The sequence below is a fragment of the Calonectris borealis genome, chromosome 1 (genome assembly GCF_964195595.1).
Source record: "Calonectris borealis chromosome 1, bCalBor7.hap1.2, whole genome shotgun sequence".
Taxonomy (NCBI): Eukaryota; Metazoa; Chordata; class Aves; order Procellariiformes; family Procellariidae; genus Calonectris; species Calonectris borealis.
In genome coordinates, this window is record NC_134312.1 from 126187937 (window position 1) to 126204437 (window position 16501).

At 37.7% G+C, this 16501-nt stretch overlaps 1 protein-coding gene across 1 annotated transcript in view; it reads left to right on the plus strand.

Annotated features, from left to right (window-relative positions):
• CFAP47 (cilia and flagella associated protein 47) overlaps positions 1-16501 on the plus strand; it is a 363705-nt gene that overhangs the window by 23120 nt on the left and 324084 nt on the right. Inside the window, exons 14-21 of the mRNA XM_075174429.1 lie at positions 1001-1217; positions 1901-2145; positions 3169-3299; positions 4431-4553; positions 9282-9413; positions 10669-10746; positions 11306-11450; positions 12979-13073. Of these exons, the coding sequence (XP_075030530.1) occupies positions 1001-1217; positions 1901-2145; positions 3169-3299; positions 4431-4553; positions 9282-9413; positions 10669-10746; positions 11306-11450; positions 12979-13073 (1166 nt within the window). The remainder of the gene's footprint in view (positions 1-1000; positions 1218-1900; positions 2146-3168; positions 3300-4430; positions 4554-9281; positions 9414-10668; positions 10747-11305; positions 11451-12978; positions 13074-16501) is intronic.

Consider the following 16501-nt stretch of genomic DNA (forward strand, 5'->3'; position numbering starts at 1 on the left):
ACTACAACCTGTTATAGAGAAATCAATACAGCATAGTATGAGGGTTGCTCATACCCTTATGCCTTGTTATTGGATAGTATCTGGACCAGCATTAATATCAGCAAGATTCATGGAAGTGTTCAGAATGTTTTTGGGAATTAACAGTGAACAGTGATACCCCCAAAAAGTAAAACTTCTTCAGGATCCTCCTTCAAAATAATTTCAGTGGAATGCTCTGTGATGGGGAGTAACACCTTCTAAAGTCTGTGAGGGACTCATCTATTAACAAGACTTGGTACTAAAACGGGTCTATTTTAAGCTCAATTTTTCTTCAGTAAAATTATTTAGCAGCAAAGTCAAAATTTTCAGTACTTTCTGGGCTTTTTTTATTTTCAATGAAGCCAGAACATGAATAGTGTAGCTGTATATACTGATAAGGGGAAAGGTAGAATAAGATAAACATATTAATAAAAAACTACTTAGAGTTTTGTAAGATGTTTGATTAGTGCCATGAGCACTAAAGTTTGCAGACCAGCATAAAAACTGATGATAGCAGGAAATAAAGTAGTGAGATAATTCTGTCACCATCAAATTACATGCATTATTAAACCAAATAGTCACACATCAGGGAGCAAATAAGCAGGTTAAGTATATAAACTCTCAGTGAATTGCTGATTGTCTAGCCATTTAAATAGCTGATTAATAAAAAGAAGTATTTATGATTATTAATAATGCCTTTAGTAATTAGCACATTGCTTTTCCTATTTTAATAGCTGGCTAACACAGAATTAAGAAATAAATGTTGGTGCTGGCTTTTGAGTTGTACTACTGAAAACATTCACAGTACATGCATGGTATTTACTTCCAAATTTTAGTGTGAATTTATTCTGCTATAGTATCATTCTAGCTGACTAATTCTGTAATTTGAGGGACTAAAATGTTTTGATCATAATGTTTTAGTAGTTATGCTTCCATACTTTTACTATTTAATGTTGAAGGTCTTATTTCTTATATATTCCAGGTCCTTCTACTATGGATTTTGGTGATGTTTGTGTGTATTCTACAACAGCCAGAAAACTGCACATCATCAATAACCTGTTAGTTCATATATGGATACAAATTGAGATTGAAATTGATGAATTACAGCAGACGAGTCCATTGTCTCAGGTGGTGCCTCCTCTTACAAAGACTCATATTCCAGTTGTATTCGAGACAAACACTCTTGGGATGTTTAAAAGGTAAGGCTTCTTATATTTGTCTTGATTTACATATTTTCTTCACAGTAGTAGAATAAAGAAAATCGTGGCTGGTTTAAAATCAGTGTAATTATGATAACTGTTAATGATGTACACTCATTTGTGGTGATATTGTAATAATTAATGCAGTTTTATGTTGCAAAATTTTGCTAGTATAGTAATGTTTCTTAGGGTTTAAAAAAACCCAACAAACTGTCCTGTCAAAAGCCCGTATAGCCACAGGTATATCAGGGAAAAAAGTTTGCTATTACAATGTATTTGTTAGGAGAAATTTTATGGAAAATACTGTGCTCTTTCTGGCATAGCGTTGCATCACTGCATCTATGCTCAGATCTTTTGATGCACCTCATGGGTAAATGTATAGGCAAACTGTTTTCTAGCCTTCCTTCTCCTTCATGGAGATGGAACTCTCACTTTACTGATGCTGTTAAAATGACCGTATGAGGTTGATCATCCTTTGGGATGATCTTCACTTTTGACATGATGTAAGTTGTATGCAAAACAATTACAAATTGCTTTTTCTTGTCAATCTTAACTGTGTGTTCACACTCAATTGTTTTGTTAAGTATTTTCTTGCTAATGATTATAGTTCACATAAATTTTACTCTGACTACAACATAATAAATACATAAAAATACTAAGAAATATATATTTTTATGCTACAGATCTTTCACTTACACAATAAACAACCAACACCTTGGGCATGTGCTGGTAGTTGCAAAAGCAGTGTCTGTTGAACTTGAGCTGTCTGCAAAGGAACTGATTTTAAATCCTATTCCCGGCTACCTAGTGGAGACAGAATTTAGAACAACTGTCAGGGTATACAATCCCAGAAACCATCCTGCTGAGTTTACTTGGAAACCTATAATTACGGATAGAGGAACTGCATTTTCTATACAGCCAGCCAAAGGTATACTATGCAAATACAGTGTGTGTGCACGTATGTTAAATGTCAATAATGTTAAGTAAAACAAACATTCTGCTGATGCTATAAACTATATTTTTTTAGATTTGGGTCAATATCAGTGTATCCCAAAAGTAGTATTAGATCAGAGTGTTAATACCGTAGCAGCACTCCCTGTAAAAGCCCTACCCTGAGCGCATACTCAGTCCAGTTCATTGTTTCTGTGTCCCGCCAGCAGCGCTTACGTAACCGTTTTTCTCAGCACAGACTGCTGATATTTCAAAAGTGAGGCAGCTTATTAATGGCAGTTAGCAATATCATACAGCTCATCAGGATGTGAAATTTTCCAAAAGCCAACTGTACGAATGAAGTTGCTAAGAAGTTGATGTGGACAGTCTGAGTGACACAAATGGAATTCATTCTGGGATTAGTTTCCACTTGCATTATGGATCAATATTTGTTAAAGGTGTGAGAGACATTAGCTTTTACCTTCTTTCATTTGAAAGATGGTGTTCTGCAGGAGTATGTTGGAGCTCCATTATTAAAGAACTAACTGCTAACTGAATTGGCATTACACAGTTCAAACAAGATTTGGCTGGATCAGGAGCTTGGTGTGCTCTGATTCTTGATAAAAGATATTTCTGCTGATGCAAGTTCAGACTCGATTGCAAGCCAGAAAATGTATATGGTCTTTCCCAAAGTTCTTATTCTAGAAGAAGGATAGTCTGTGCGTTTATTTTTTTTAAATGTTGGCTATTTGAGTAATTCATGGCTAAAAAATACCAGTGAATTTTGAGTGTGTTTTATTGCAGGATGCTAATAAACAGATTATGCAATTGTCATGAGAATTCAGAAACTTAATTTTACTTAATTCAGCATACTGTTCAACACCTTTGAAATGTAGGCTTAGTCTTCAGTAATAGAAGGTCATTTCACTTTAATGTGCTTATGTTATTTCTAATTATACAATGTAATTTGATAATTGTACATGTGTATGCTGTAATGTCTAAATTACGCACATTTATTTAGGCTTTGTGGAGGCCTATAGAGATCTGGAGTGTGAAGTTGTTTGGCATCCAAGGTTCAACTCTCCGGAAGCAGGAGAATTCAACTTGTGTGTGCGTAAAGGAAACAAAATTAGGTTGAAATGTTTTGCAAAGGTAACAATTCATACAGCAGATTTAGAGAAACAAAATGTGTCTTTTTTTAAACAAGTAATTTCTTAAATATATTTCTATTATCATGTATTCAAAAAATTATTTTTATTTAAATTAAATTAATTTAATTATTTTAATATGGCTTCTATTTGACATGTTTAACAGAAGAATATTGCTCCAAAGACATGATGGAGAAAGCAAGAAAAAGACAATTTGCCTTTTTCTTGCTTTCGATTATATACTTCCTTTGGCACGACAGCTTAGTGGCAATTGTTCTTCTTGGCTCACTTAGTTTAGCCAAAGAAAGGTTGAGAGGTGGTGTGATAGTTCTTTAGATGTATATTAAAGGGGTAAAAATGAAGGTGTGTGTGGGAAGGTATGTTTCAGAGCTTCAGGGTAATGACAGCTGTAAAGTAATTTTGTATTGTTATTTGAACGTGGTGTTTGATAATTTGAAAAGCAATGTTCTGGATAGTTTTTTTTAAACAGTGAAATTCAGCTTAGGTTAATAATTTGTTATCTTATGTTATATGCCAGGGAGTGTGAAGGAGATGGACTCTTTTTTTTTTTTTTTTTTTTACTGTATTCTACTGGCTAAATGCTCTAGAACTTCCATTTTGGAAGCCAAGAAAACTTTTCCCTTCCTTTTGATGTGCCTGTTTTGTCTTTTTTTTTTTTTTCCTCTACCCCCAGTAGTTGTGTTTTTTTTTCTTCCTGTTCTTTTGAAGCCTTGGAAATTGCCATGTGTAAACCAGTATGCGTGTAAATTAGAATATTAGTATTTCTACTGCTATTAAAATCTCTGAAATATCTTGTCCTCATCACACATTTAGGATTAAGAAAAAAATCATGGAACTTGTGCTGTTAAATTACATCTAATTAAAATATTTTTTTGTCTTGAAATTAGCCCAGAAATATCTCTGGGGTTGCATCTGTTCACTTTGGTAAATTCAATACATTGAGTAAATCTTGTCTCACATTTAAACTGTGTTGGTCTATTTGAATACTTCCAATTTATGCATTTCCAGAAGTACATTAACATATTATGTAATGAAAAGAAAATTAGGCTGAATTATTTATTTGTACTTAGTAATATGTTATTTAGCTTGCTTGTTTTCCCTTCTTTTTTTATAGCTTGGTACTACTAAAGTTCAGTTTATGGAACAAAGGATACCCTTCACTCATAGCCCAATGGGTTTATCTACTTGTAAGACAGCCATTCTTCAAAACATAGGATACAATCATGCATACTTCCAAGTAAGCTAAAATTATTTTTAGTATATTTAATTTCTTCGGGTGGGGAGGAAGAAGGGAGTTCATTTTATCAGATCATGTTACAGTTTTGTGTTCTCAGTTATTAGATACACATCTACTTAAGTTTTTGTCTGTTTTTTGTGAAGAAACAAGATTTATGTGAATAGGAATTCTGTCCCTCTGTCAAATTTGGATTGATGGATAGATGAACCGACAGACAAGCAAAGTGGTAATGGTCTAAAAGATTCTGCAAGTTTCACGAGAACCAGTGGTGAGGGTAAAACCTCTGCTGATGTACCCTGTGAAAAAGCAGTTACAACTTGGATGTTTTTATATTTTGAGAGACAGAGCAAACTGGCTAGTCATCCTATTCATACTGGCTGCCCAATCAGTGCATGCATAGACCCAGACCAGTCATAGCAAATGTGATTATTTTGCTAGAATATCATCTGAGAGGAAGATAGGCTGTATTATTGGATTGGATTGGATATGAGATGAGATGGATGCCAGAGTGGGTAAAGACGTAATACACGAATTAATAGGAAACCTAACCTCATTAGTTCTCCTGATCACAGAATAATTTGCTGTATTTATTTAGTGAAGCACAATAGTTTTCGTTAAAATCCTCAGAATTTTTGTTACTACATTATTAGTAGTACTAAGAAACTTGATTAATTTATTTTAGTAAGGGAGTATTTCAATAAGGCAGTAAGGGACTTTGGAGTGCAGGAGGTTTTTTCATCAATCTTGGCAGTCAAAGGGAAGGAGTTTGAAAGGGCCAGTCGAATCTGGCGAGTCAACGAATGATTACATGACTGGTGCCACAGCCAAGGGTTCGGCTACTTAGGCCATGGGACTCGCTTTGAGAAACCTGGTCTGCTGGGGGCTGATGGGGTCCATCTGTCAGAGAAGGGGAAGAGCATCTTCGGGCATAGGCTTGCCAAGCTGATAAAGAGGGCTTTAAACTAAAGTTGGTGGGGGAGGGGAACCTCAATCCATCCCACTCCTACCCATTTCATGCCAAGGCCAGCAATAGATGTCCAGACCCTGGAGAAGGATCACAGTTCAGCAGGAGAGTGCCTGAAGAGCAGCACAAAGGAACCTCAGCCAGTAAGACAGCTTCATTGGGGGCCCAACTTAAATACCTATACGCAAACGCATGTAGCATGGGGAATAAAAAAGAGGAGTTAGAGGCATGCGCATGCCTGCAGAGCTACGATCTTATTGGCATCACGGAGTTGTGGTGGGATGTCTCCTATGATTGGAATGTTGGGATGGAGGGATACAGGCTCTTTAGGAAGGACAGGCAGGGGAAATGAGGAGGGGGTGTTGCCCTCTATGTCAGTGACCAGCTGGAGTGCATGGAGCTCCATCTGGGAACGGATGATGAGCTGACTGAGAGCTTATGGGTCAGGATTAAAGGGAGGGCAGGGACAGGTGACATTACGGTGGGGGTCTGCTAGAGGCCACCTGACCACGAAGACCGAGCAGATGAGGCCCTCTATAGACAGATAGGAGCAGCCTCATGTTCACAAGCCCTGATCCTCATGGGGGACTTCAACCACCCTGATATCTGTTGGAGGGACAACACAGCAGGGCGTAAGCAATCCGGGAGGTTCCTGAAATGCATCAACGATAACTTCCTTCTCCAAGTGGTAGAGGAGCCAATGAGGAGAGGTGCTATACTGGACCTTGTTCTCACCAACAAGGAGGGGCTGGTGGAAAATGTGAAGGTCAAGGACAGCTTTGGCTGCAGTGACAATGAAATGTGGAGTTCAAGATCCTTAGGGCACCAAGCAGGGTGCACAGCAAGCTCAGTACCCTGGACTTCAGGAGAGCAGACTTTGGCCTCTCCAGGGATCTTGCTTGGTAGAGTGCCATGGGACAAAGCCCTGGAGGGAAGAGGGGCCCAAGAAAGCTGGTTAATATTCAGGGATAGCCTCCTGCAAGCTCAGGAGCGATGCATCCTGACCAAGAGGAAATTGGGCAAAAACAGCAGGAGGCCTGCATGGATGAACAAGGAGCTCCTGGACACAGTCAAACACAAAAATGAAGCCTTCAGATGGTGGAAGCGAGGACACGTAGCCTGGGAGGAATAGAGAGAAGCCAGGGATCAGGTTAGAAAAGCTAAAGCCCTGATAGAATTACATCTGGCCAGGGATGTCAAGGGCAACAAGAAAAGCTTCTATAGGTATGTCGGGGATAAAAGGAAGACTAGGGAAAGTGTGGGCCCTATCTGGAAGGAAACGGGAGACCTGGTTACCCGGGATACGGAGAAGGCGGAGGTACTCAATGACTTTTTTGCCTTGGTCTTCACGGGCAAGTGCTCGAGCCTCACCACTCAAGCTGCAGAAGGCAAAGGTGGGGACTGGGAGAATGAAGAGCCACCCACTGTAGGAGAAGATCAGGTTCGAGACCATCTAAGGAACCTGAAGGTGCACAAGTCCATGGGACCTGATGAGATGCATCTACGGGTCCTGAAGGATCTGGTGCTAAGCCACTACCCATCGTATTTGAGAAGTCATGGCAGTGCGGTGAAGTTCCTGCTGACTGGAAAAGGGGAAACATAACCCCCATTTTTCAAAAGGGAAAAAAGGAAGACCCGGGGAACTACAGGCCAGTCAGTCTCAGCTCTGTGCCTGGGAAGGTCATGGAAGATCCACCTGGAAGCTCTGCTAAGGCACATGGAAGACAGGGAGGTGGTTGGAGACAGGCAGCATGGCTTCACCAAGGGCAAGTCCTGCCTGACCAACCTAGTGGCCTTCTATGATGGAGTGAGTACATCAGTGGACATGGGAAGGGCTACCGATGTCATCTGTCTGGACCTCTGTAAGGCCTTTGACACAGACCCCCACATCGTCCTTCTCTCTAAACTGGAGAGGTATGGATTTGATGGGTGGACTGTCCGGTGGGTGTGGAATTGGTTGGATGGTCGTATCCAGAGGGTAAGTGGTCAACAGCTCAATGTCCAGATGGAGATCGGTGACGAGTGGTGTCCCGCAGGGGTCTGTATTGGGACTGGTACAGTTTAATATCTTCATCAATGACATAGACAGTGGGATCGAGTCCATCGTTAGCAAGTTTGCAGATGACGCCAAGCTGAGCGGTGCAGTCAACACGCGTGAGGGATGGGATGCCATCCAGAGGGACCTGGACAAGGTGGAGAAGTGGGCCCGAGTGAACCTCATGAGGTTCAACGAGGCCAAGTGCAAGGTCCTGCACCTGGGTTGGGGCAACCCCCAGTATCAATACAGGCTGGGGGATGAAGGGATTGAGAGCAGCCCTGCCGAGAAGGACTTGGGGGTACTGATGGACGAAAAGCTGGACATGAGCCAGCAATGTGTGCTCGCAGCCCAGAAGGCCAACCGTGTCCTGAGCTGCATCAAAAGAAGCGTGGCCAGCAGGTCAAGGGAGGTGATTCTGCCCCTCTACTCTGCTCTGGTGAGACCCCACCTGGAGTACTGCGTCCAGCTCCGGAGCCCTCAGCACAAGAAAGACATGGACCTGTTGGAGCAGGTCCAGAGGAGGGCCACAAAAATGATCAGAGGGATGGAACGCCTCTCCTATGGGGAAAGGCTGAGAGAGATGGGGTTCTTCAGCCTGGAGAAGAGAAGACTTCGGGGAGACCTTATTGCAGCCTTTCAGTACTTAAAGGGGGCTTATAAGAAAGCTGGGGACAGACTTTTTAGCAGGGCCTGTTGCGACAGGACAAGGGGGAATGGTTTTAAACTAAAAGAGGGTAGATTTAGACTAGATACAAGGAAGAAATTTTTTATGATGAGGGTGGTGAACCGCTGGCACAGGTTGCCCAGAGAGGTGGCAGATGCCCCATCCCTGGAAACATTGAAGGTCAGGTTGGACGGGGCTCTGAGCAACCTGATCTAGTTGAAGATGTCCCTGCACACAGCAGGGGAGTTGGACCAGATGACCTTTGAAGGTCCCTTCCAACTCAAACTATTCTATGATTCTGTGATTTTGATTTGTACCATATTTCTCTGTTTACCAACTGAGCATTGTAATAAGAAGTATTATTACTAAATTCTTGGAGGATGGGACTGAAAGAATAAAATCGGCATAATCAAGAAGACAAACAAACAAACATACTGAGCCTTTTAAGCCTCCACAATTACTCCTAAGCCAAGAGATGGCTGGTTGGTCTTGGTCATTATCACTTGTATAACTATACTTTAAAAAGTTATCTATCTGCAGTGCATTAGAAGAGAACAAGTTCTATTTTGTCCTTACTAATTGTGGGTAAACTGAATATTTACTCCTAGTATTATTACTGAACTTTACAGTGTTAGGATCTTGTGTTCCTTCTTCTTACTGTGAATGTCAAAAAAGAAGTGATGAATTTATCTGTCACTGAAAAAATGCTTTGTAGAATATTCTGGAGACTTGCTAGATAGCTAGTCTTAATTTTAATAACTTCATGAAAACAACCCAAAAACCAGAATGTGAAATTTCCAACTGGTGTGCAAAAGTTATTTCATAGTAGAAACTGACAGTCACAATGTTTAGGAATCTGTTACTTTATTTTGTTTACTTGTATTTTTGCCAAACTTCTAAGTCCAAGTTAGCATTATATATTATGAAGGTTCTCCTTGTAAGAATGTAAAATCTTCATGATAGATATATTGGTATTTTAAAAGAAAATAAAACAAACAAACAAACACAACCCCCCCCCCTACCTTTTTCAGTATTATTAATGTTTCATGTTTGTGTTTGAAGGTTCTTGATTCAAACCCACTGCCTGGAATGACGATCACCCCTTCTGAAGGGGTGGTACCTGTGGGAGGCCATGCTGATCTCAAAATCTGTTTCACTCCAAAGGCAAAAATGAGTTTTGATACAAGAGTGGAGGTATTCAAAACTGGAAGAACTTGTCTTTTGAGTGTTGTGTGTTTATGTGTGGAGATGTGTGTATATTTGAGCATCTTCTGAATTTTATCTCCAGTGTTCTAATGCTTTTTAAGAAGGGGAAAAAAAAAAGTTTTCTTACAGTAGTTGATGTGAGATGTAACCTTTTCTGTTATTTTGGTCTCAGTCCTGCTCTGAAGTATCAAAACAGCCTCACAGTTTGAGCTGATTCATATTATATCGTTGGCAAGCTGTTGAAACTAACGTGTGATTGTCGTCAGAAGATCATGTAGACATATCTGCAGTTTTTATGATCTGTAGAGGAGCAGGACTAGAATACTGCGGTGTCTTATATTTCTTGACTTCTTTTTGTGGTCATCTCGGAGAGGGATTTGCTGGTAGATTTGGTTTGATAATAGGAGTGCAATAAACATCTAATCCTATTTTGTTTTCTGTATGCCTGCTTCCTGAACTTGTCCTTGGTCAGATAAGTGAGAATGGGAAAAAGGATGCTATCATGGGGCTGATCTTTGTTACCTTTTCTGACTTTAATCCTGGATTTGCCATCTTCTGTGGCTGCCTACATTATGCTTGCTAAATCTAGTATCCATTTCTTCTTTCCACTTCTAAAACAGATTTAGCATTGCTCAGAACAATAGTGTCTACTTTGTACCAGCACCTCTGTCAAGCAATTAGTGTTGTGGTATACTTTCCAATCCTCACAGCTGCTGAATAGATCTAACCCATCCACTCAGCTTTCTCCTGTGGAGAAAACTGTTCATTCTAGGGATACAGCCTCCTGCAACATTATTTTTGTCTGCAGAAGACTGGTCTTTCCTAAAACTTTGTTGGTGTTTTTTTTTGTTTGTTTGTTTTTTGGGTTTTTTTTTTTTAATTGACAGCTATGACTATCCCAGGTATGGTATGCCACAGAGGCATGATTGGTTCTTCTTTGAAGCCACATCTCACTGGAATCTGTGTATATATATGTTCTAGAACATGAAGGAATTTTCTTTAACTCTTTATATTTCCATAACAAAAATACATTATATTACAAGGGCAGTGTTATTTTCATATTTTCATTACAAATTATACTGAATGTCTCTCTCCTCTCTATATCTGTGGGGCAGGTTCATTGCTTGATTTTGTTTTTTTTTTGTAAAAAAACTTTTTTTTTTCATGTAATTATGACAGATTTGGTGAGATAATTATGTTAAAATGACCTTGTCAACAATCACTCTGTCATCCATTCACTTAGGTAGCAGTGCGAAATTCGGGAGTACTAGTGCTTAGGATTGGTGGATTTGTAGAGATCCCTGAAATAAACATTGATGTGGTAAGTATGAAGAAATTATAGCAATTGGTAAGATTGACAGTGTTTTGCTTTATCTAAATGTCAAAGTAGCTCATCCCTACTTCATATTTTTCATTTTTTCCTATACTAACTTCCTGAGAAAATTATCAAAGAGAAGAACTTAGGAAGAGAAATTAAAAACTAAATGTACATATAACAGTTGCACTAAGTGATAGCTGACAGCTTTAGCTTTTGAACTTGACAATCTGGAAAAGAATGTTAAAAGGGAGAGTATTTCTTTAAGGTAGTTATAGGGGGAAAAAAATGCAATAAGGGAAAAGGAATCCACTGATCTGTTTACTGAATGATGAAAACTTTCCTGATGGTGTAACTGGACTTGTGTATTGAATTCTAAACTGTTGCATTTTATGTCCTGGAAAGATTTTAAAGATAAGGGTTATGCAAGACAATTGATCAACCAAGACTGTTATTGTGTTATAAATTGTGAATCTTTGAATAATTATATTTTTCACATTCTGTTCAATTATAAATTTGACTTCACAGTGCTTTGACCCAATTTTTTTTTCCTTTAAACTTACAGGAACTATTTGACTTTGGTGGCGTTTATGTCGGTTCTACAAAATCAATTCCCTTTTTGCTGCAGAACAAAGGACAAGCGTGTACCAGAGTGGAGTTTGATTTTTCTAAGTATAAAGATTTCAAATTGAATGCTAATGACCATTCAGGTATTTGCTTTTGCTATATCAGAATTTTCATTAAATAAAGAAAGGATAATGCTAAGAGAAAATCTGTCAGACTATTTCTAGTATACAAATTTTCTGATTTAAGAAAACCTCAAGAAATTATTTTAAAAGTGCTGCTTAATAAAAGTTAAGAGGAGACATTTTGGTTTGCCTGTAAAATGACATTTGCCAAAAATAAGCATTTGGAAAATGTCAGGTTGCTTGTAGATTTTTTTTTTTTTCTTTATCTTTCCTATAGTTGCTAATGTATGTTAAAAAAAAGAAAGTTTGAATACCCTCTCACCAGTTAAAATAAATAAAACAATTTAAAAAACCAACCAAAGCCAAACAACTATACTAATTTCCTATTCATGGACTTTTACCCACTGTTTTGACAGTGTTTACCCTTCAGTTAATTCATCATCAGTATAAGGGTCCGGACTTCTCTTTTTCTTAATGGTACAGGGTGTCTGCAGATTTAATCACAGGACCTCTGTTCTGCATGATGCCCAACTTAAAATGACGTTGGGGCAATATGTGGAATTAGATTGCTATTCTTTGTTTCTTGATAGAGCTAGTGCAGATTCTTATCCTTCACTCATTGTTGCTTATCCCTTTTCTACTTCAGTCCTGGCATCTCCTTTGTTGTTCCAACATCTTTATTCATGAGAGAATTTTGTAGCTATGTTTATACAGTCTCTTGTCCCTGCGAGCTCAGGAAATCAGGATTCTTTCTTTTGCAAGACAGTATTATAATATTTAGTTGTATCTTTATGTAGAACTATATGTGGATGATGACAAAAAATGATCTGACAAGAACAGAGTGGTTTTCTTACCATGTGGAGGACTTCAAAGGGAAGTTGAGGGCTACTAGTCAGTCATCTTAAGTTGGAAGAGAACTGTAAGAGTGTCTACAACAGGCAACTAGCCAGCATAGGAATCGACTCATTGCACATGATTTCTAGATCAGAATTGATGCTTGAAACAAGTAATGTGACATCCAGTCAGGTCCACTACTGTTCAAATGATGAATACTGATCTCAGAGGAATGTTACCTTGTTATTGGAAACCTATGCTTCTGCTAGTGCCTTAAAATTGGACATGAAAGTCTGAAAAATGCAGCAAGCCTTGCTGGTAAACTACTGTAGTGTAGAGTACGCCTAAAAGTCATTTAGAAAAACAGTTTCAGCCAGCTATTTTTCTCCCTGTGGTATTAGTTTTCATTATTTAGTTAACTATTTTTCCCTAATGCTTTTATTCAAAGGTAGATGACAGTGGGTTTTTTCCTGAAATATTGTGTTCTCCCAAATCAATAACTTTCATTAAAGTTGCTGGTGATTAACACTTCTCAAAACTACCTCCAGAATCCTTATGAGAAATACTATATTCATTTGTAATATTGTGAGAAATGTTTACCATACAGATATGTAGATACCTTATGTTGGAAATCACTTTGAAGTACTGCAACTATTACAAAGTTAATATTTAGTGTAATAACATCTGTAATTTGATTCTAAATTTTGTTTGACAGTGGTTGACTGCTGTTCTTCAAAGCCTTATTTGTATTCGGTTAACTTAAAGGGAAAGTCAGCTTTGCAATGCTTCTTGTCCTTCATGCCAAAAGAGGTAGGTTTATGGGGCAGTGGTGATTATGCTAAATAAAAATCATGCTCTGTGATATTTCTATGGTGAAGAATATAGACATTTTAGATGTGCATTTTAGTGTGTGCAATAGTTTCATAATAGTAATCCAATTCTTAAGAAAACAAGTTCTGAAATAATCTTTATATAACTTTTGCTGCTTTCCTTGAATGTTTGTATAGACAAAGAAAACACACTTTCTCAGTGACTTAAAAATGGAAGAGGTATAAACTTAAATTGAAATGTCTTACCATGTGTTCATTAAATCATTCAACAAACTGGCAGCCATTTTCTTTTTGCAGCTGTTTGTGCTTTAACTGTCAGATGACCAAGGGACTGCAACAGTAGAGGAGTTTTATGTGTCATAAAGATTGGCAAAGTTGCTTTCTGATTGAGTAATTTGAGGGAAATAAATTAAAGATATGAGACTTTATGGGTTAGTTTTAAATAGGGAAAATAGCATTTTATTGGCAGTAGGTGTCAGTAGAGAGTGCTATAGCAAATTTCAAATCTAAACCTATTGAACAACACTTCAGAAATGCAGGGTTTGGGATTTCTACGTATTTGGAGAACAATGTACTGAAAGAAAAGTTAGTCTGATGCTATGAACCAGCTTCAGAACAAGCAGCTGGAGACCACTTCTACAGCACATAAACCTGTTGCATTAGCTGCATTTTTACCTTTTTTTTAAAAAAAAAAAAGGAACTAACTTCCAATATTCTGTGGAATATAATTTATATATGCTTGTTCACTGCAGTAGGTAGGTAATGAGTAGTGGGTTTAAATTATACCAGGTGGATTAGGTTAGATATAAAAACTCAAAGAAGGGGTTGGACAAGCATCACCAGAAATACTTTGTCCCAAAGGGACAAGTCATCTGTCAATCACATTTATGCATTGTAAAATCATATTCTAACATCATGTTGTTGCTCCAGAGACGAAATTCTGGCCCAACTAAAGCCAGTGTTAAGGCTCTTAGTAATTATAACAGTACTTCTTAGTGGTTGTCTCTTGCTAAGTGTGAAATTCAAACCAGTTAAACAATATTTAATGCAAAGGAATATAGATTTTTTTGGCTTAAAATGATGAAATTGGCATGTGGAAAGGCTAGCTTCCCTTATTAAAAAAAAAGTTCATAAAAATAGTGTAAAGCCATGTAAAACAAAAATGGGGAAAAGATTGATCGAACTTTTAATGTGTAGGTATATATTATTACTGTTCTTACAGCCAAGCTTTGAAACTTAATTAGTTTTGATTTTTATTTTACCAGTAAAGTCCTCTGAGATGCATATTTCATTTACAAAAGCAAGCTGTTGGAACAGCATTCTCTTAAAGAACATTTTTCAGCTTAAAATCATAAGTATTCAACAACATTTTAAATTTTTTGTTCTAATTGAAAGATTATCAATAGAAACGAGAAACAAAATGCTGCTTCATAACTGCCAGTTAGCTTCTAGTAAGCCATCGATATAACACTAAACAGAGAAAGTAAATGATTGCTAAAATTGTAATGCCCTTCTGTAAGAACTTTCCAAATCCCCCAAGTTTCCATTCTTTCCTTTTTTTTTCATTTTGTATCATTTGATTACTTTGGAATAGAATATACTTACTTTTGAGAAGTTCACTCTCTTTGTGGATTAGATGGGAACAAGGTAATGATGGTACAACTGATACTTTAGCTTAGTTAAGCCAGTGGTTAATTTTTTTGAAATTTTTTTTTGCTTCAGCATCTATACAGAAAATTCAGTTAGGAGTTCTATTAAAAATAGAATGCCACAAATGTACTGATTTAAAAATGATAAATAGGATCTAGAAATACTAAAATAGGATCTAGCAATATTGTTCGATGGATGATACAAGGGTGTGTACTATGTGTAAGATTTAACAGGTAACAATAGCTAACTTCCAAGGCCTCAATTTCAATTTATTTTCATAAAACAATTTTACTTAAGTCTTGTCAAGTATTTAACAGAGGTATTTATAATCTACACTGTAGATGAAGTTTTTTTTTTTTTTTCCTTTAATCTCAGTAGCTGAAAGCACACAATTGCGTACAAGATCTAAACCACATACATATTGATGGGAGCTATAACCTGAAATCTGACGGCTCTGTTTTTGCTTATGGCATTGGATTTCTCTGGTGATAGTGCTGCTGTACAAAGTGATCCTTTATTCTCCACTGTAGTGGAAAAGAGTGTAGTGGAAGGTCCGTCGTCCCACTTACAGACTAGCGAAATATCAACTGTCTAAAATGCTAAATGCCCCCAACTATCAAAACAGGGATTTTATTTGCCTCCCAGTACTCTATTTCCCGTTGTTACAATTAAGCTCTATTACTATTTTCTTTCCTTGTTAAGTTGCAGGATGGATTAAGAGTAGAAATGTTGCTACTGACACTGCTGTAAATTCAAATGATTAACTAAATTAATATTTCTGAAGACTGCTGAAATAGCAGATGGTTCTTTATGATTAGTTTCACTTGTCGTCTGAACTACTGTCCAGTATTACTGTTCGTTATTGATGAGCATCTCCAACTGTCATTTGATACTGGTGGTATGGTAGCCTAACTGAAGACAAGGTTATACCAGTTGGCAGTCTGCTTTAATTATGATATAAATTTGAAAAAAAAAAAAAAAAATTCTTACATTGGACTGGATCTGTTTTGTGACTGCTTTTCTTAATTAAAAAAAAAAATCTATAGACTATATCATTACATTTATTGATTACAGATTTCTCTGTAGAGTTTTCTGATGTCATCCTTTTTTAATTTTTCAAACTCTGGGTCTAAGTGATTTTTCCAGTCTTGAGAATAATTTTTGGCAAACAGAACAACTTCTTTGAAGAGTAAGGGAATAAAGAACTTCAAAAAGGAAATTTTCCTGGGGCATCTTATACCTCATAACCAACTAATAAGTGCTGCTTTAATGAAATGTCTTTGTTTCAGTTTCCCCTTCTCTTCACGTGCTCACAGTCTTTCTGTCTCCCTTTGCCCTCGGTGCTGGGTAAGCTCACTGTACAACCAGTGCTTCCCTCCTGCTCCAAGTGTATTATTACTGCCTGCCTGTCAGGGGCAGCTTACTTATTGCTAGGCAAGACATGCCCAAATACACTTACAGTTTACATCCCACCGGTGGTCACAAGTTAACATCACTGAGACTTAGTGCAGCACTGATAGCTGGCAGCAATAGCACTGACTAATGTTAAATGAAGTTAACGTTGAAAACTAAATGTGTTGCCCAGTATGGCATGACTAAAGGAAGCATCTGGAAGTATGTACCCCCCAGGATGCTGTAGCTTTTCTTTAATTTAACCCCTGCAAAGTAGCATACTAATAAAAAGCATAGTTCTGTTAAGAAAGTGGTCCAGGTACCAATATCTCTTATTGTGATCAGAAACTCTCAGTAGTTACTGAT